This window comes from Pongo abelii, chromosome 17, assembly GCF_028885655.2.
Source record: "Pongo abelii isolate AG06213 chromosome 17, NHGRI_mPonAbe1-v2.0_pri, whole genome shotgun sequence".
NCBI lineage: Eukaryota > Metazoa > Chordata > Mammalia > Primates > Hominidae > Pongo > Pongo abelii.
This window is the reverse complement of record NC_072002.2, coordinates 25,185,874-25,207,910: the sequence shown is the minus strand read 5'-3', so window position 1 is coordinate 25,207,910 and position 22,037 is coordinate 25,185,874. Positions and strand designations below refer to the sequence as shown.

At 41.0% G+C, this 22,037-nt stretch overlaps 1 protein-coding gene across 1 annotated transcript in view; it reads left to right on the top strand.

The window, feature by feature from the left end:
* The window catches only part of RAB31 (RAB31, member RAS oncogene family), a 154,449-nt gene that overhangs the window by 106,733 nt on the left and 25,679 nt on the right, over nucleotides 1-22,037 (top strand). Inside the window, exon 5 of the mRNA XM_024235838.3 lies at nucleotides 769-875. Within this exon, the coding sequence (XP_024091606.1) occupies nucleotides 769-875 (107 nt within the window). The remainder of the gene's footprint in view (nucleotides 1-768; nucleotides 876-22,037) is intronic.

The window sequence follows — 22,037 nt, the reverse complement described above, 5'->3', positions numbered from 1 at the left end:
AGGAAAATCATTTTTAATTTCTGCATGCTTTATAATTACAGAATACTTATTTTTGTTACTGTTTCAATCATACTACATACTTAAAATGCCAAGCATAACATTCGTGTGTATGTAAGTAAATCTGTGTGTGTGTATATATAATATAAGTATATTTTTAGTTATCACGTTGAAGGTCTTAGACTTCCATCAACAAATAACTGCAGTAGTTTGATGACATTTTTTCCCACTCCTGCAAATTGAATTATTTACTTTTTTTCTCTGGAGTGTTGACTCAGCACATAAGACTGTTAGTTTAATGACCCATCACTGTTACTTTCCACAAGTTCCTGACCACTTCTACCTCAATGTGGTGTGTTGCCCTTGGCCTGTTTTCTAGAGGACAATTGTGAGTGAAGGGCCAACAAGAAGACAGGACTCTAAATATATATGTTTCTTTCTTGGTGTAAGCATGAGCATTTACTTAGTCCTGTTATTCTTATTCATGTGGAGCCCAGGCTATCATTTTAAATTAATGTTATTTATAGGAGAAAAATCACTGATATGATTTTCTTAACTAGATCGTTTTAATTTTAGAAAACTTTATATGGTCTATTTAAGTATATTTCAGCTAACATTAACTTTTGTGCCTAGGCAGAGGTAGTATGTTAATCTGCATGAGTCACCTAAAAATATTTTTTTCCATTAAATTGTACTGGGCTTGTATTTCTGCTTAGTTGAAATATTATATTGAGGGGTCTTTCTAATGATTCGTGTATACTGTTGGTTTAGGATTCATTTTATACCTTGAAGAAATGGGTCAAGGAGCTGAAAGAACATGGTCCAGAAAACATTGTAATGGCCATCGCTGGAAACAAGTGCGACCTCTCAGATATTAGGTAAGATGCATTTAAATCTCTTTTGTGTAGATATTATCCTCCATCCCTGAATGTCATCCCTGAGTGTACAAAGGTATCACGCCTTTGTTATGTCTGCCCTCAGTGTAATAACTTAATTAATGGCCTTTCACTTGTGGTAGTCAATGTGGCATTGATTCAACCAGAGAAGAAATAAGGGAAAATGATAGGGAAATACAGATCTGATGTATCATACAATGATAAATGTTAAAATTATAACTCCTGTACATAACACAGTTACATCCCTGACTCTACATATCTTTAGGCTAGATGGTTTTATTATTTCTGTTGTTACTTTTTCCATTATTATTATCATTATGACTACTAGCTCAATTTTAGTAACACTTTCCTATGGTAATGACCATTAGAATTCTTAATATTTTTCATAGCATACCTGTTTGTTTTAGTTCTAGATTTTATCTTAAGGATAGAGTCAAGTACATAATCTCACTATTTCGTTCTAAAATCAGAATACGACACATTGTATGTGAGTACCTTGACTTCCCCCAGTGGTATTGGGTTATTGAACTTCTTGTATCTGGAAGGAGGTTGTGGGGATCCAGTACACATGAATTAGAGATTTGATGATAGCTTTACCTAGCCTGGTAAGCTAGCTGTTTTACTAAATAAATACATTATTTAAAAAAGGAAATAGTGAATTTGTGGTATCTCCATTCTCTTGGTTAATTTAATTCTCAGGAATTCTAGTAGTTGATTTTCATAAATACAACTACATCATGCTTCTGGTTTTGCTAATCAAAATGTGATTAAACCAAAGCAAAATAAATAATGGATGGAAGTGGATCTTGCAAAAGCTCTTAACGTAGCATTTAACAAATTGTTCTGTTTCTTTAGGATTTCAAAAGTTTGTATCAACTTGCATCTGGTTGGTTTATAATAACAGCCATAAACACCACTTAATCGTTTGTTTTTCTGGGATTTGGACAAATCTTCAAACTTCCCAGACTTAGTTCAGATATCTCCCTTCTTTACTGTAATTCTCAAACAGCTTACTCATCTAGTGTTCCCAGCAGAATCACCTTAACCTTTGTCATGGGAAGGGTGAGGTGGGTGGGTAGAGACGACCTTTGCTGAGAGAAGGTGCTATCACTAAAACCCCCTAATTATGGGACTAATGTGCGCCTTTAAGGAGAACCAAGTCTTATGTATTGTGGGAATGCTGGTGGACTAGAATTTAAGCAGAAAACGCTTTAAACTTGAATAGTATCACTTAGGATTCTTGGTTATGTGGAACCAAAGCACAACTGAAATTCAGAAGAAAGGGGAATTTATTGGAAGGTACTGGTATCCACATGGTAAAAACAGAACTGCCCTCAGCTCTGGCATTTGACATGTTCCAGAGTTAGTCTCTGGAGAGATACTGGCCTGGCATTCTCTTCATTTCCAGTCTAAAATGCCAGGGAGGAATTCCCCACGTTAAGAACAGGCGTGTGTGGCCAAGAGGGGATTGGTAGTACGAGATGATATTTCCCAACATTACTATTAGAATGGGAAGGCAGGTGGTCTTGAAGAGGGACAGTTCCTAGAAAAGTGTAGCCTGGCCAGATAAAACATATCTGTGACATATAGATGTGGCTACCAGCACCCAAAGATATGCTGTGTTTCGGGGTGGAATTTGCCTTTTATGCACAGGTACGGCATTCTTCTTGATGGGTGTCCTGATTTGTGCTCAGCTGATTCTTATATGTGCAATTTTCATAGTGCCCCAGCTAACACAATCTATTCATCTCACTTCCAACTGTGAATTTACTCACAGCCTCTCTATCCCCAGTGGGAGAAAATGCAGGGCCATCCAGCTGCTACCTCTAGTGGTAGTGTCATGGGGCCACTGTCCCATATGCATCCAGCCTCCCTGGTAGTATCTTTTCTCCTCTTGTTTGGCCTTGGTGAGGTCTGAATGTGGCTCCTCAAGATCCTGCAGTTGTGTTTTAAAGTGTGGCATGTATATCTTTTGTTATACACAGTTATTTTAGATGGTACTTGTTATTGAATCAGGCAACTAGAAGCTGACTGCCTTTAAAACTCTGATTAGGTCAATGAGAAAGACTAGTTGTACACTAATTCATTTTTAATTTTTAAACATTTAATATGTTGTATTGAGGTAAATTACAAAACATCACGATCACCTGTTTTAAGTGTATACAGTTCAACGACTGTTAGTATATTTTTAGAGTTGTACAATCATCTCATATCTAATTTTAGAACATTTCTATCACTCTGTGAAGAACATCTGCCCATTTATACTTGCTCTCAATTTCCACCTCCTTCCAGCCCTGGTAGTCACTAATCTACCTTTTTTTTCCTCTAAATTTGCTTTTTCTGGACATTTTGCATAAATGGAATCGTACCATATGTGGTCTTTTGTGACCATCTTCTTTCAGTTAAGCAAATGTCAGTGATGCATTCATTTTTATGGCTGAATAATATTTCATTGTATGGATATGCCACATTTTATTTATTCATTAACACATTAACATTTGAATTATTTCTACTTTTTTCTATTATGAAAAATGTTCCTATGAACAATCATGTACAAATTTTGTGTGGATGTATGTTTTCATCTCTCTAGGATATGTACTTAGGAGTGGAATTTCTGTGTCATATGATAACTCTTTTTAATAATTTTGGGAACTCACAGACTGTTTTCCAAAGTAACTGCAAGATATCTACATCCTCACCAACATTTATTGCCTGTCTTTTTGATTATAGGCATCCTAGTGGGTGTGAGATTGTGTCATTGTGGTTTTCCTAATGACTAATGATGTTAATAAATATCTTTTCATATGTTTATTGGCCATTTGTATATCTTCTTTGGAGAAATGTCTCTTCAAATCTTTTGCCTAATTTTTAGTTGGATTGTCTTTTTATTATCGAGTTTTAAGAGTTCTTTATGTATTCTGAATAAAAGTCTCTTATCAAACATATAATTCGCAAATATTTCCTCTCATTCTGTGGATTATCTTTTCACAATTTTTACCGTGTGCAAAAGTTTATGTCCAGCTTATCATGCTTTTCTTTTATCTCTTGTTCACAAGTGATTGGCTAATTGAACATCACAAATATTTATTAATGTTTTCTTAGTGCTTACATTTAGGTCTGCCATCCATTTTGAGTTACTTTTTGTATGTAATGTAAGATACGGGTCCAAATTCATCTTTTTCCATGTGGATATCTAATTACCCCTGCACCAGTTGTTGAAGAGATGGTTTCTTTCCCATTGAATCTTTTGGGGGCACTTTTGCCCAAAAGTAGTCAACCATAAATGGGGTCTTATTTTTGTGCTCTTAACTTTATTAGTTGATCTACACGTCTGTCCTGACACCAGTGTTATACTATTTTGATTGCTGTAGCTTTGTAGTAAGTTTGAAATTTAAAATTGTGAGTCCTTCAACTTTGTTCTTTTTTTCAAGATTGTTTGACTATTCTGGACCCTTAACATTTTCATATGAATTTTAGGATCTATTTCTTAATTTCTGAAAAACAAAAGGCAACTTTGATTTTAATAGAAATTGTGTTGAATCTTTAGGCCAATTCAGGTATTATTCCCATCTTAACAATTTTAAGTCTTCCGATCCATCAATGTGAAATGTCTTTTCATTTTATTAGGTCTTCTTTAATTTCTTTTAGCAATGTTTTATAGCTTTCAGTTTACAAGTCTTGCATTTGTTTTATTTATTCTTCAGTATTTGATTTTTTTGATGGTATTGTGAATGGGATTGTTTTCTTATTTATGGCATTGCTTGTTGTTAGTGTGTAGAAATGCAATTGACTTTTGTATGTTTATCTTGTATCCTATAACTTTCCTGAACTCATTTATTAGTTGATCTACACATCTGTCCTGACACCAGTGTTATACTATTAGTTGTTTTTTAGTAAATTATCCGGAGTTTTCTATATACAAAATTATATTATCTGAGAATAAAGACTATTTTACTTCTTCCTTTCCAATATGGGTGCCTTTTAGTTCTTTTTCTTGACGAATTTCTCTGGCTGGAATCTCTAAAACAGCCTGGAATAAAAGTAATGAGAGTGCACATTCTTGTTTCTTCCTGATCTTAAGGATAAAGCATTTAGTCTTGCTCCAGTAAATATCACACTAACTGGTTTTACATATATCCTTTTTATTCTGTTGAAGAAATTCCCTTCTGCTCCTAGTTTGTTGAAGGTTTTTTGTCATGACCGAATGTTGGATTTTTTCAAAAAAATTTTTGCATATGTAATTATATGTTAATTGATTTTTGGATGTTAAACTAGTCTTGCATTGCTGGGATAAATCACAGTTGGTCATGATGCATAATCCTTTTTATACATTGCTGGGTTTAGTTTGCTAGTGTTTTGTTAAGGATTTTTATGTCTATATTCATAAAGGGTATTAGTCTGTAGTTTCCATTTCTTAGAATATCTTTGTCTGGCATTGGTATCAGGGCAATAACAGTCTTGTAGAATGAGTTAGTAAGTGTTCCCACCTCCTCTGTTTTCTAGAAGAGTTTGTGAAGGATTGGTGTGATTTCTCTTTGTTTTTCTACGTCAACTTGATCTCCATGATGTCAGTTCTATAAGTGTTATCTAATTTGCTGTGTAGTTCATAGTATTATCTTATAATCTTTTTTTCTTAATCCCATGACCAATTAAATAATACTTCTAATTTGTGTAAGGTCAGTAGTGATGTCTCCTTTTCCATTCCTAATTTTAGAAATTTGAAACTTTTCTCTTTTTTTCTCATTCAGTCTAGTCGATAGTTTGTCAGTTTTGCTGACCTTTTCAAAGAACCAGTGTTTTTGGTTTATTTCTTTTCATTGTTTTTCTCTTTCATTTATTTATCCTCTAATTGTTATTTCCTTCCTCCTGTTTGCTTTGGATTTGCTTTGTTCCTCTTTTTCTAATTCGCTAAGGAGAAAGGTTAGCATATTTATTCGAGATCTCTTTAAATGTAGGCATTTATAATTATAAATTTTCCTGTAAGCACTGCTCTAGCTGCATCTCCTAGGTTTTGATATGTTGTTTTTAACTAGCCTCAAAATATTTTCTAATTTGTGTTCTAACCGATTATTTATTTAATAGCATATGCAATTCCCAAATTTTGACTTTTGATCATTTCTAATTTAATTCCATTGTAATCTGAAACATACTTTGTATGATTTTAATTATTTTACATTTATTGAGGCTTGTTTTATGGCTTAGTATATGGTCTGTCTGGGGAATGTTCCAAGTGAGCCCGATGACACTAAGTTTTTGACACCTATTTTTATACTTGCTATTCTCCCTTAGAGAGAGAGAAAGTCTAAGGTTGAGGGCCCTCTGCAGACAACTGTATCTAACTAGAGTTTAATTATATTTTGTCTTTGTCATATTTATTTTTTAGGATTACGTTCTTTTTATGATAGTTGACACTAGTGTTGCATTTATGACAGTGATATCAAATTTCTTTTAAAATGTTAAAAAAGTTGATTTATGCACATGACATGATTATCTACACAGAAAAGCCCAAAGAATATACCAAAAAAGTTCTAAAAATACCAAGTGGGTTCAGCAAAGTTGTGGGATACAAAAGCAACGTGGAAAAATCAATCAGATATCTATATATTAATACTAACAATAAATATGCAGAAACTGAAATTTAAAACACAATATTCTTTACAATTGCTCCAAAGAAAATGAAATACTTGGGCATATATTTAACAAAACATATATAGGAGCTGTATGCTGAAAAGTACAAAATGTTCGTGAAAGAAGTCATGTAAGAGTTGAATAAATGGAGAGACATATTATGTTTATGAATTGAAAGTCTCAACATAGTAAAGATGTTCATTCTCTTCAAATTGAATTATAGGTTTAAATGAAATTTTTGTCAGATCTTAGCAAGGTTTTTTGTAAACATAAATAAGCCTATTGTAAAATTTATGTGGAAAATCACAGACACTGAATAGCTAAAACGATATTGACAAAGAAGAATATAATGGAAAGAATCACTCTGTTCTATATGAAGGCTTACTATATAGCTACAGTAATCGAGACAGTATGGTATTGGCAGTGAGATGGGTGCATACATAGATCAATGGAACAGAATAGAGAACCCAGAAATAAATCTACACAAATATGCTCAATTGATTTTTTGACAGAGATGCAAAGGTAGTTCAACGGAAGAAGCAATTCAACCAATGACCTTTTCAACAAATAGAGTAATCGGACATCAATAGGCAAAACAAAAACAAACCTCAACCTTATATAAAATTAGTCTAAAATGAATCACAGGCTTTAATGTAAAATGTTAACCCATAAAACTTTTAGAAAAACTTTTAAAAGAAAATAAATTTAAAGATCTGGGGTTAGGCAAAGATTTCTTAGACTTATCATTAAAAGCACGATTCATATAAGGAAATACTGATAAATTGGACACCCTTAAAATTTAAAAACTTAAAAATATTTGCTCTGTGAAATATTGATGTGTGAAGAGGATGAAAGACAAGCTACAGACTAGGAGGAAATATTTGCAAACTATATATCTATAAGGGACTAGTATGCAGACTATATAAAGAACTCACAAAATTTACATGAAAAAAATTTGAAAATGGCAAAAGACATAAACAGACATTTCACCTGAGAGAATAGGAAGATGGTGAGGAAGGATATAAAACGACATTCAATATCATCATCAAACCTATCAGAATGGCTAAAATAAAAATCAGCGACAACACCTAATGCTGGTGAGGATATAGAAAAACTGAGTCATCCATACGTTGCCGGTGTGAATGCAAAATGGCACAGCCGCTCTGGAAAACAGTTTGGCAGTTTCTTATAAAACTAAACATGCAGTTACCATATGGCCTAGCAATCACATTCACGGGCATTTATCCTGGAGAAATGAAAACTTGTGTTCACACAAAACCTGCACATGAATATTCATAGACACGTTATTTGTAATGGTCCTAAACTGGGATCAGCCCAGATGTCCTTCAGCTACGAATGGCTAAACAAACTGTGGTGCACCCATACCGTGGACTACTACTCAGCGCTAAAAGGAAGCACAGCTCGGATGCATCTTCAGGGGAATCATGCTGAGTGAATGAAGCCAGTCCCAAAGGTTTCACATTGCATGGTTCCATTTATATAACATTTTAGAAATAGAGGATAGATTACTGATTGCCAGGGCCTATCGTAAGGGGAAGTAGGGGTGGGGGACGGGGAGGAAAGTGAGCATGGATTTGAAAGAGCAACATAAGGGACCCTGTGGTGTCGGCACTGCTTGGTATCTTCTCTGTGGTGGTGGACACAGGAACCTACACAGGTGATAAAATTGTATAGAGCTTAACTCACATGCATAAGTGCATACAAGTAAAACTGGAGAAATCGGAATAAGATAGAATGCATCAATGACAATGTCCTCTTTGTGATATTATACTATAGTTTTTCAAGATGTGACCATTAGGGAAACTGGGCGAAGTGTATGAGGAGTCGCTTGGTACCGTTTCTTACAACTGCATGTAAACGAATCTACGGTTATCTCAGTAAAAAATCTGATTAACAAAAAGTTGATTTAGATAAAAATAATAAATATTAGAACAGTGAGGTGAGGGTATGTGTAATATATATGCATTATATATATTATATACATATGGCAAAAATTACCAAGGGGGATGTATTTGACAAAAGTTTTGTAAACACACTGGGCCAAATGATTAAATTAACCATCTCCAGCACACCCAAGGTACAAAAGATAAACAGGGTAACAGCATTAAAAATTCCCATTTAGGAAAGAGGGAAAGGGAAGCCTGCTGCCTGGGTCTCTGCCCAGAGTGTCTGTCTCCTGTGAGACAGGAATAGTCGGTAAGTGATAGGGCCTGGGAACCTAGTGGGCACCGGCTTGTTGACAGTTGCCGGTTGACAAGTTTTTATGGTGGGGGAATTGGTTCTTGGTCAGCAATCTGGCTGCTCCAGATTCTGCCTGCTGATAAAATTTTTCTGGGGAGTTAGCCAAACCTCTAAACCCCAGACCTTATTCAGAGCTTGACCTTCTTTTACTCTAATCCCAAAGTACTTTGCTCGCCTGTAATTCCCAGAAAACTGTATTTGATTTTTAACTGGTTAACTGGGGGTTGTAGCAGGACAGTATGTAGATATGTGTGTGTAGATATGTGTGGGTGTAGATGTATGTGTATGTGAGTGTGTGTATGTGTGTGTGTAGATGTATGTGTGTATGTGTGTGTGTGTAGATGTGTATGTGTGTATGTAGATGTGTGTGTATGTGTGTGTGTAGATGTGTATGTGTGTGTAGATGTGTGTGTATGAATGTGTGTGTAGATGTGTGTGTGTGTAGATGTATGTGTGTATGAGTGTGTGTGTAGGTGTGTGTGTATGAGTGTGTGTGTAGGGGTGTGTGTGTGTTGGTGGAACTGATCTCATCCAACACACTTTGGTTGTGTAAGCTTGTCAATTCTTGGAAGGAGCTCTGCCTGGCCTATTTTGAGAATGTGCTGGATGGAAATGGAATTAGCCCTCCAACCTTGGCTCAGCCCACTTAAGGCATTTGAGTGCAGAAGTACTTGGCATAGATGCCTGTTCAGTGTGTTTCATCTTCTTGCATGTTCCAGAAGATGGTATAAAGGTCCGCCCCACTCCCAGAGTGGAAGGCATTCAGAGGCATCCGGTCAGGTACACTCAGGATTTTTAGCTTGGATTTTTTTCTAGGTTCCTGATCTTGGTGAGAGATTTTCCTGTCTTGAACAACCCTAAACAAAATCTCCCTCTGCTCAAATTATTGTGAAACTGAAGTAATGTATGGTCCCTCTGAATTCAAGGCATGAAAGCAAAGTGGAATGTGAGAAGACTGTCCTGGACTTGCACAGAGTAGGTGCTCAGGGGTGTAACCCCCCATCCTTCCTGCCGCTCTTCTCCCTCCCCATGAATGTTCTGGTCACAGCTCCCAGGGGTGGAGACTGTGCAGTTCCTGATGGGGCAGGCCATTCTGTTCTCTCCACCATCTGCTGATGCTGGAGTTAGGCTTGCAAAGTTGGGGACATTTAAGGGATTGACAGAGTTGCAAGAAAATAAGAACCTCAAATGGATTGAATCCACAGGATCTGGGGTACCAGCTGACTTGCCTGGTCAAGATGGCAGGAGAACCTAGTCTGTGTGCTGAGCTGGGGCTGGCAGCAAGTTTCTGAACAAGTAGCACATGGCATGGGGCTAATTCAAGGTCTGTGCTATTCTAGGAGAGCAGATTGGCCTAGGGTCTAAATAGAAAAGAAAGCTTTGTCTCAGAAAGTCTGGGGAGCCCAGCAGGACACTGCACAGCCTTTTCCTGGGTCTGGCGGAAAAAACAGGGCAGTTGAGTCTTGCAAAGAAAAAAAGAGAAATAGGTTGTAACCTTGCCTCAGTGGTTTTAAAAGTTTCATGAATTCAAGAAACCATAGTGTACTTGTTAAAAATTCCAGTTCTAGGAACCAGGTCCAGAGATTCTGATTCAATAGGAAGAGTGAGGCGAGGGTATGTGCATTTTAAAAAGTGATCCTTTTACAAGTGGTCCAAGGGTCATTCTCGGAAAAGCATTGCTTTCAGCAGTAGGAGTTTATGGTAGAGAAGAATGAGGAAGTCCCAGAATCTATCCTGGCATCTGTCCAGGTCTCTAACTGCAGGCTGCACTGTTTGGGCTTCTCTCTTGCCCTTCAGGCCTCCTGGAGAATGAAAACAATGACTCATCATCTTTCAGGATTCAAAAGTGTCACCCATTATCCTAAGCAAATTAATCCAGGAACAGAAAATCAAATACTGTATGTTCTTACTTATAAGGGGAAGTAAGCATTGGGCACTCATGGACATAAAGATGGGAACAGACACTGGGGGCTTCAGAGGCAGGAAGGAGTGGGGAACGGTTGCAAAACTTCCTCTTGTGCTCAGTACGTGGGTGACAGAATCAATTGTACCCCAAACCTCAGCGTCACCCAACATACCCATGTAACAAACCTGCACACGTACCCCTCTGAATCTAAAATAAAAGTCGAAATTATTGGCTGGGCAGGGTGGCTCACACCTATAATCCCAAAATGTTGGGAGGCTGAGGTGGGCAGCTTACTTGAGGTTGGGAGTTCAGGACCAGCCTGGCCAACATGGCAAAACCCCCTCTCTACTAAAAATACAAAAATTAGCCGGGTGTGGTGGCACACGCCTGTAATCCCAGCTACTTGGGAGGCTGACACAAGAATTGCTTGAACCCAGGAGGCAGAGGTTGCAGTGAGCTGAGATCGCACCACTGCATTCCAGCCTGGGTGACAGAGCGAGACTCTGTCTCAAAATACAAACAAACAAACAAACAAAAAAGTTGAAATTATTTAAAAAAACAAACACACAAAACACAAAAGTGACACCATTGGCCCTTCGTTTTTAATCTCTTCCAAACATTTCTAGGGCTTCTCTGCCCCGACCTCTTCACACCCCACATTCATAATCACCAGGAGAAGAGATGTGATTGGGTTCAAATTAATATGAGGCTACCCTATTTAGCTTGGATCTTTTTCTAGGTTCCTGATCTTGGTGAAAGATTTTCCTATTTTGAACAACCCTAAACAAAATCTTCCTCTACTCAAATTATTGTGAAACTGAAGTAATGTATGATCCCCCTTCTGGATGGTTCGACTCCCTTATATCCAGCCTGTGCTTGGTTGCCTTTGGCTTGGGTAAGGGGTTAAGGTCACCTGGCTTTGGCACCTCTGTGAGAGGATCTGCAGGTATTTCAGGACCCATCTGCTTTAGGGCCATGTGGCCAGGATCCTCCGAGAAGGAGGGAAGGTCAGAGGAAGAAGAGCATATCCTATCCCACCCTGGCCCTTAAGCAAGAATCGCTCCCTCACACTTCCTCTGACAAGCATGGGCAACCTATAGCTGCCATAATAAGTCATTTCTTGGGAGAAATTACTCCAACCCCATACATTCCACATAGCAGGTTCTAGTTCTACATTTCTTCTGCTTGATCTTGTTTTCCTGATTTTGAATTCTTGGCTCTACACAAATCCCCTTTGACTCTTCCCAATTTGAAACTCTTTCAGGCTTTCCTGGTCATTTTTGGACATTGGCCTTCATTTCATGGCTTCTGATGGAACTGCTTTTCAAGCTCAGGAGTCTCCTGTTGGCATTTCCTTGAAATTCCACCTCTCACTGGTGTATTTAGGGCCACGAATGAATCAGAAGGATGAGGGAGGGATCAGGAAGTGCCGATGGGAGAAGACCCCTCAGACCTAGTTTATTTTATCTTACAAGTGGTAGCAGTGGGAAGTTACCCAACAATAGTGACGACGGGGGCTGGGTTGGGAAGTGGGAGAACTTTCTTCTCATAGGTGGTGGGTAATGACCTTGAGATGGCTCTGCTGTCACTGGCTGCCTCTGCCCAAGATTCCTCCTACCCTCCCCATAAATATAACCCAGGAGATGATCAGGGGCTGTTCTCATGCACTCTCGCCTCTTCTGAGGGATGGAATCATGGTCTCTAACATCTTACGGAAGCACTCTTCTGAGGGATGGAATCGTGGTCTCTAACATCTTACGGAAGCACTCTGGTGCCTCTTACAGAAACACTGGGAGGGATGGGTGGGACTGCTGCCAGGGAGTCCAGAATTCCTTCCTGGAGTAGAGGTTGTACACCAAGACAAAGGGCATCTAGGGTTAGAAGTGAAAATAGGGTAGGGTAGGGTAGGAGGAAGGAAATTAGTCCTATCAGCTCTCAGTCATTCGATTAGCAAATACGTTTTGTTGGTTCTTTTGTGGCAGCAAAGTGCTGTGAGAATAGAAAAGAGACAATCTTTTCCTTTGAGCTATTAATGTTTACTTCTATTTGGGCAGCCAAGAAAGGGGGTGGGGAAATATCTGATGAGCAATATAAGACTGTATTTAATGAAGTTCCAGTTGGTCTGATGCAGTCCAGAAAGGACAGAGGAGTTCAGGAAAGGGAGAGGTCAGAATCATCTGTTGTGACTAGGAAAGGCATGGAATGACATGTGTCCCAGGTGAGGTATGTGCCACAGGCAGTTACGGATGTGTTGGAGGAGGAAATTCCAGGAAGGGGGAAGATCTGGGACAAAGGCCTGGAGGTGGGAGTAAGCTTGGCACGTGTTGGCAGGGAGGGGCCTTCAAGAATATCTACCCTGTGGCTGCCCTGGGGAATAGTGGGAAAGACGGCGGGATGGTGTGGGTCTCAAAAGCATGCAGAGTGGGTGGGCTTGATGTGCTGGCCAGGATGGCGCCTGCCTCGGCTTCCCCGTTGCCAGGCAGTCAGAACACTGTTTTCTTCTGAGCCTGTTGTGGCCCCAGGCTCCTCCTTAATGCAATGCCTCAGGTAGCCACTACCAGTTAAAGAGATCAAACCTATTGGCCATCCTCCAGGGAGGCTGTGGGAGCCGTTCTAGTGCCTTGAGTAAGTGCGTGATTCATGCAATTTCCTGTGCAATCTATAGCTGGAAACCAGGGTGGGCCTGTACTTCCACAGTGTACAAAGTCAAGTTAGAAACACCACCAGCCATCTCCTCACTTGTTTTACATTTTTGGATAAAGTTGTGGTTTTTAGCAGATTAAAAATATATTTGGAAATAAATACTTTTTACTAAGAATAATAAATTACATTGCTTTCATCTCTTACATGTGACTCTCAAACTCATTCCAGTCCTGATAGTGAGCCGCAGTTGAGTAGGGGAATTTCTTAGAAATTATACAAACCAAATAACAGAATTTGAAATGCTGGACCTTAAAAATCCAATTTATTCCAAATACTGAAAGCACTAAAGCCAGTGAACATCAAAAGGCCTAAAAAATCATGGCAAGTGTTAAATGCACAATGCGTTTTCCTTATGTGAGATAACGAGGAAGAATACAGTCTGTGCTGTTAAAATGTGTGTGCTCTGAGATGTGCTTGTCCGTGTTCTGCGACTGATGTGGTGCGGGTGGCCCCGCCCATTTACCTGCTACTATCACAGGAGGAGGGAGGGAGCTGAAGACTCAGCTGCCCAGAGAGCCCATCAAAGGCATCTGGAATCTCTCTTTCTTAATTAAAAACATTCTTAAAGAAGAATATATAAAACATGCATATCGTAAGGAATATTGTGGTAATAAAATGAACAGCCGTGTAACTGTGCCACAGAGCACCCTTCCCCAATCATATCCCCTTTTCTCCACCCAGAAGTAACCACCCTGCTGACTTTGGTGATAACCACTTGTTTTTGTTATGCTTTACACCTAAGTTTGCATTTCCCAAGCAGTAGATTTGCCCGTTTTTGAACTTTGTAAGCGGAATGAGACTGTATGTGTCATGTGATGACGTGTCTTTCACTCAGCATGCCTGTCAGATTCACCTGATAGGGGTTAGCTGTGGTTTCTACATATTCATTGCTGTCTACTGTTCTGTTTTATGAGTGGAACACAGTTTATCTATTCATTCTATTGGTCGATATTTGAGTTATTTCTGGCATGGTGTTATTATGAACATTGCTGCTTGAACGTTCTTGCACATGTGTAAGCATTTCTCTGGACTGGGGTAGGTAAGAGTTGAATTGCTGAGTTACAGGGTGTGCACACCCTCAGTCTTACTAGGTAATGCCAATGTCTTTCACGGCGGCATGGAATATGCCAATCGTTTGTGAGACTTCTGTGGCTCTGCACCCTTGCCAGGCTTCAGAATTGTGATCCTTCAGGGCATATAGTGCTATCTGACAGTCATTTCAATGTGCATTTTCCTAATTACCTATAAAGTTGTCATCTTTTTATATATTTATTGGCCATTTAAGTTTCCTCTTCTGTGAAGTGCCTGCTCAAATCTTTGCCATTTTTTTCTATTGGATTGTTTACTGTAATCTTGTTTATTTTTAGGATGTTTAAAAATATATACTTGATGCTATTTTTTGTTATCTCTATGTGTTGAAGCTATCATCTTCAAATTTAGGTCTTATCTTTTCATTTTCTTTATGTTGTCTTTTGCTTTTAAAAAATATTATTATTATCATTATTATTTTAGAGATAGGGTCTTATGTAGTTGCCCAGCTGGACTGCATAGCTCACTGCAGCCTTGAACTCCTGGGCTCAAGCGATCCTCCTGCCTCAGCCTCTCAAGTAGCTAGGACTATAGGTGTGCACCACCATACCCAGCCAATTTTTTAAAAAAATTTTATGTGTTTGTAGAGATGGGGATGTTGCTATGTTGCCAAGGCTGGTCTCAAACTTCTGTCCTCAAGGGATCCTCGCACCTTGACCTCCTAAAGCTCTGGGATTATAGGCATGAACCACCGCACTCAGTTCTTTTTTTCATTTTTTAAGAGATAGGGTCTTGCCATGTTGCCCAGGCTGGAGTGCAGTGGCTATTCACAGGCCTAATCCCACCACTGATCAGCACTGAAGTTTCGACCTTCTCTATTTCCTACCTGGGCCAGTTCACCCCTCCTTAGGCAACCTGATTGTCCGTCACCGCTTGGAGGTCACTATATTGCCATGAAACTTAGTGCAGACACCCAATTGACATAGTGCACTACAGCCCAGAACTCTAAGGCTAAGTGATTCTCCTGCCTCAGCCTCCCGAGTAGCTAAGACTACGGGTGCATGCCACCATGCCTGGCTGTGTTGTTTTTTCATCATCAGAAGTCCTTAATTTTTATGTAACATGATTTATCAGTTTTTTTCTTTATGGTTTATTTTGGGGGGAAGAGCCTAATTTTAAGAAATCTTATTTTAAAAATATTTCCATACCTCCAAGATCAGGAAGTTATTCCCCTAATATTAACTTACTCCCCTAATATTAACTATCTTTCATAAGCTTTACAGTTTTGGTTTTCCTATCTGTCTTCAAATCACTTGAAATGGATTTTGATATGTATGCTGCTTAATTTTTCCTATGTAGACACCCAGTTGTCTCAGTATTATTGGATGTGAAGTCCACTGTTTTCCTACTGACCTGTAGTATTAGCTGTCGTACGTCGCGTGTCATGTGCACAGTGTTTCTTGGGCTGTCTCTTCGTTTCCATCGGCTGACTTAGCCATCCTTAAATCAACACTGCACTAACTTAATTATGACACCTTTATTGTGAGTCTTGATAAACAGTCTGGACTTACGCTCTGGGATCTTTAATCAATACTTGTGGGCCCCAGAAAAGATTTTATGAGCACATAGAAGTGTGGGTGTGGACATGTTATGGTCTGGTGGAGACTGGGCTTATGTTGTACTTTGGGTTATGACGCAGAACTATGTTATCTATTTCATTGCTCAAATGGTTCCAACTTTGGCCACTGGGGTTTCTTTCTGTTGGCTCATCTGTCCCTTTGACATATGCCTATCATTTTGGTTTTTGAGCACTTCCTTACTTTCTGCCACAACAAGCTGTTTCAGATTTATCTTGAATATTTTTGGCTCTGGCCCTATAGTCAGCCTGACTCCTTTTCCCTAATTAGGACTCCACAGGAAACACAGTCCCTTCTTCAAGGAGCTCAGCCTAGCAGTAGACAGCTTCTTTGTAGGCAGGACCAGGCTTCCCTGCAGCAGAAGGGAACTTGAAATCAGGGTAATGAGCCTCAGCAGGGACGGGCCACCACGCTGCCCTGAGAGGATCGTGTGTGGGCACAGCGCTGTGGCATGGCCCTGCTTTGACCCTCTAGCTATGTTGTAGGGCCAGGTGGAGCCTGGAGTGGCCTGAGCTGGGGACTGCCGTGAACTCTTTTCACTCCCCAGGGCATTGCATAAGTAATGTCACTTTCTACTTGCACAGCAAAATCAGGGACACAGTTTTCTAGAACATGGGGTGCCTCCCCTCCCTGCAGCCCATGATGGTCTACCCTGGGTGGTGGGCCCTTGTTTGTGTTAGAGACAGAACGCTCTGCAGGATTCTGAGTGGTCAGTTGTGGCCCACAGTCCACTGGCAAGTGGAGGCAGAGCTGTGGAGCCCTCAGGAGCCATAGAGGGCCTGCCATCCGTCACAAAATGCCTACTCCGCTGTTACTGGCCCCCTGTGGACAGCAGTGCTAGTGATGTACAGAATCCTGGGACTAGTGCCAATGACTCTGTGGATACGCTGAGTGATCTGGGTGTGCACTGCTGTGGTGGCCTTTATGGTCAGGAGGCGACATGCGGTGAGAAGAAGGGAAGAACTGGCCCAAAGGGATTCAGCCCAGGGTGAGGTCCACGGAAAGGCCAGGGCCAAGATGCAGCCAGCACCCCAGGCCGGTGGTGGCCTCACATCACCTATGCCAGAGGTCAGTCCTCGATTGCTCCAAACCCTCTGCTCAAGGGTTCAAAAGGAAATGAGCAGGTCTTCCCATCAGGGCCCAGATGAGCTTCTGAAAAAAAGCATGACAAAACAACCTCCCGAACATCCTGGAATGACCGATGCAAAGTACACCCCACACGGTTCACAGCACAAAGATCATCGGGGCAAACCGCGGACGATCTGATTGATGGCACGGACCGTCAGCCACCTGCAGAGCTGCCTGGCCAAGAAATTACCAGACGGAAGCAACGCTTGCAGGCAAAGGAGAAGAAGAAGGAAAGGCCGGAGCAGGCAGGGGCAGGAGTGGAACAGGCTGCAAATGTTAGAGTGAAGTGCAGACCTTCCTGGCCCACACCCCTCCGAACATCTGCTCGAGGGCAGTAGGGACCACATGGAGGACAAGGACTTGGCAATGGTGGGGAACAGGGAATCAGGACATGGCAGTCCCTCAGCATCCCGGCCAGAAGTCACTCTGAAGAGTGAATGATGATGGTGACTTAGGTGTGTCTTTTGAATATCCTGAGGGGGAGATCGGAAAAGCAGACATGCAATCCTGGGAAGAAATCCAAAGGTGTAAAGAACTCACAGCGGAAGTCCAAAGTCTGCCCAGCGGGCAGGCCTCTCTGCAGGGCACAAGGGCTCAGCTGGAGAGGGAGCTCCCAAAACCGCAGCTGAGGGTTCCCGCTGCCTACACTGCACCGAGAACCCATGGTGGGGTCTCACGGGAGTCCACGGAGGAGGACGCCTACTGTCTGGACCTCGACCAGAGACTTCGAAAGGTGCACGAAAACGTGAACCGCGCGTGTCAGACTTGCAACCACTGCAAGAAGATGGCCCAAGACTTGGCCCAGGAATCGAAAAAAGACACTTCCAATTTTCAGAGGGAGATCTTCTTTTGTGAGAAAATGGCCCAGGAAAGCTGGATGGTCGCTGTGTCCACTGAGACACCGCTCCAGGCGCTCTGGGAAGAAAACGACCACAGCAGGCAGAAGCCGGCTGATTTTGAGGCCAAGTTCCAGCCTCTCTGGGGTGGTGCTTTGGCTCCTGGGGTTCTGCGCGCAGCCCACAAGGGCCCAGAAGTGTCAGGGGGACCATGGGCCGACAGGGCCTCCAGAAGGGAGGCAGGTCACAATGTGAGGGTTTGGGTCCAGAGTACCTGCTGGTTTGATTCTGTTTTCCCTGACCAGGTCCTGAACGCCCAGAGCCTCAGCAGAACATCAGCCAGTGCTGCTCCCTTTAAGGCACTTTTGATTGATCTCTTGTTAGTTTAGTTCATTGGTTGATGCTGAAGTTGCTTATATTGATGTTTGATAGATGGCATTAGGATTGTAAGGTACTATTTTTCAGATAAAGATTGTTTAATATAATTCTTGCCAATACACAATTTCCACATCTCTGGACCCTCCATAAGTACGCAGGATAAGTATTTCATTTTCATTTAGAAAAAGGGCCTCTTTTACCTCAACATCATTGTGTTTGTTATGGTTAGGAAGACATAGGCCATATCTGATCTATGAGCTGTTATTAGAAAATAGTACAGTAAATTGGCTGGAATAAACTTTGGTTTTAAAACAGTGCCAAAAGTGTCATAAAATTCTTTGTCTCTGACCCAGAATTCTTGGGTCTTCTGTCAGCATCCATTGACTATATCAGATGATTTTATTGACTTATAAATAGGGTAAAGTCAATCCTTTCATGCTTTTTATGAGACAGATGGGATACTGATAGAGATATGACCGTCTGGAATAGAGCCAATTAATGAGGTTTAAGGGAAGTTCTTGAGATTCAGTGGTAGATACGTTGAACAAATAATATAGTCTTTTGTCCAACAAATAGTTCTCCACTATGCAGCCTTTTTTTTTTTTTTTTTTTTTTTGAGATGCAGTTTCACTGTTGTTGCCCAGGCTAGAGTACAATGGTGTAATCTTGGCTCACTGCAACCTGCGCCTCCCAAGTTCAAGCAAAACTCTTGCCTCAGCCTCCCTAGTAGCTGGGACTACAGGCGCCCGCCACCACGCCTAGCTAATTTTTGTATTTTTAGTAGAGATGGGGTTTTGCCATGTTGGCCAGGCTGGTCTTGAACTCCTGACCTCAGGTGATCCACCCACCTCAGCCTCCCAAAGTGCTGGGATTACAGGTTTGAGCCACTGTGCCCAGCCCACTATGCAGCCTTTTAATAAGGGGACAAACCTGAACAGCAGGTGGTAGGCTCAAAAACACCTTTCCTATAGTCATGTGGATGTCCTCACTAATTCAGCTGTCAGTCCTATTGTGACAATTAGCAATAAATTTCTTCTGGGGTTGAAGGGGAAGCTTCTACCAACTTCAGACAATATTTACAGAGACATAAAAAAAGCAGTCATAAAGAAATATTCAAAGTTCAAAAAAAGAATGAACATAAGTTCTTATTGATGCCTCTAACTCTAATCCAGAATCACAGGCCCTATTCTAACCTTTGGCGGTGGGGAAAGGATGTTAAAAGCCATCAACTACTGAATCATTAAACAGAATGGTAAGCTTCTGTTCCTGGGGATTTTCTTCCAAGACAGAGTAATCTCTTTTGCCTTCACTTCACATACTGCCCGGAAGTTTCAGCATTTCATAATGTAACTTATATTAATATTAAGAACTACAACTATCTTAGTGATTACTTTCAAATGGCACAATTTTTACTTATAGTTGATCTGTCTCCTGTTTACTTAGGAAGTGGGTTGTAAACAAGTTATTTATTATCACTGCCAACCCTAACTGAGTGCCTACTGTGTACATGTGTGTAGTTCATGTCAATCCTCCCATCCCATGAAGTTACTATCCTTTTCCTATCTTATCAGTAAGGAAACCGAGACACAGGTGGGTCAAGGAGTCCATCCTAGGTCCTGTAGCTAAGATGGTGTAGGGTCCAGCTTCTGACCTAAGTGGTCTATCCCAGAGCCTGTGTTCTTGACCGTCATGTTATCTTGCATCTGCTGAGAAGTACAAACAGGACCCACAGTACAAACAGGAACACTCCCAAACTGCCCCAAGAGAAAATGGCAGCTGATGTGATCCTGCTCAGAGGATTTGCAGCTGACAACTCTTTCCAGTGGTTCTTTCTCTGGCCTCTTCAGGACTAGGCTGAATTTCGGGAGAAGGGGATTAAGAGGCAAAGAAATGACCAAGTCCCCTAGAGAACCTGTTTTCTGCCCAGTCCCTGTTGGATTCCAAATTCTGGTATGTTTTCCATGAGAAACAACCCATTTAAATCTGTGGCGAGAACCTGACACTGCTCGTTTGAACTTGACACCAGGAATTTAGCCCCAGGTGAATAGCAGTTAAGGACATGTGTTATTAAGTAGGTGAGGCCCCTTGGGAGCAGAAATTCTTCCCGGGTACACGGTTGTCAAGTGCTTTAGCTGTAAGTGCTTAGATCATTGCAATGTGTTATTGTCTCAGATATTTGCTGTGAAGGGAGTGGCTATTCTTTGTTTTTTTCAAAGAAGTTTATTTTCTTTCAAAGAAGTTTTTTTCCATCTCACAGGTAAAAATCCAAGTGTCTGTAAGAACTAGCATTTTAAACAGAGATTTTGCTGCTTTAATTATTGTTAAAATGGTTGCCTCATCTGTGTGTTACATAGACATCTTGGGTATTTAGAGAAAATATGAGCTAGGGGGAGCATAACAAACTCTGATTATTCATTTCAGTGGGTGCTTGCCGGAACGGGGCCTGCTGTGAGAATGCGTCAGAGCACACACAGCCCTGCAGCCCTCCTCTGCTTGATTTTGATGAAATGTTGTGAATGATTTCCCTTGCTTTTGGCTGCAATACCTTAAACATGTGGGATGGTTTTGACAGAAAATAATTCTATCACACAGTTAACAGCCATCTCCCGCTCACCGCTGCTGTGCTGCTCGTGGCCGGCTTAGTTGGTCTTTTATGCTTGACCTTGGAAGGGGGCTGTGGATCGGGGACAGAGTAAAAAGATAATGCAAAAAAAATTTAATGAGATGTTAAATGTTACATTCCAGGAGTCTGGCAGAATATAACATACTTAGTTTTTTCTGTTACAGTATTTTAGAACTATAATATGCATGCTGGAACACATATGAACCACCAGAGAATTTGTTTTAGGAAGCGCTAATGAGTCCACTCTTCTTTTTATTTTTATTTTTATTTTTTAACTGTAAAATGGTGCCTGAGCAGTGTATATTTTATTGTGCCCTAGGTATAGTCATCTTGATACAGATTTCCAAACTACTGGCTTCATAGTGTCAGATTATGAATTGGATAGAGTGAAAAAATATCAGACTTGAATTTTATAGTCCCCCCTACAAGAATTGTTCTCCATCTTTAGCAGGCTTGAGAGCTGTTGGGAGGCTTGCTACAATGTAGATTTCTGGGGCTTGCCCAGTAGACATTCCGATTCTGTAGGTCTGGGGAGATTTAGTATATGAAGAATGGAGTGGAACACATGGGGAGAGTCAGTGTGTGAGGAACGGGGTGAAACACATGGGAAGAGTCAGTTTGTGAGGAACGGGGTGAAACACAAGGGGAGAGTCTGTGTGTGAGGAATGGGGTGAAACACATGGGGAGAGTCAGTGTGTGAGGAACGGGGTGAAACATGGGGAGATTCAGTCTGTGAGAAATGGGGTGAGACACACAGGGAGAGTCAGTGTGAGGAACGGTGAAGCACATGGGTAGAGTCAGTGTGTGAGGAACGGGGTGCAATAGACGGGGAGAGTCAGTGTGAGGAACGGGGTGAAACACACGGGGAGAGTCAGTGTGTGAGGAACGGGGTGAAGCACATGGGGAGAGTCAGCAGGAGGAATGGGGTGAAATAGACGGGAAGAGTCAGTGTGTGAGGAACAGGGTGAAACATGGGGAGATTCAGTGTGTGAGGAGCGGGGGGAAACACACAGG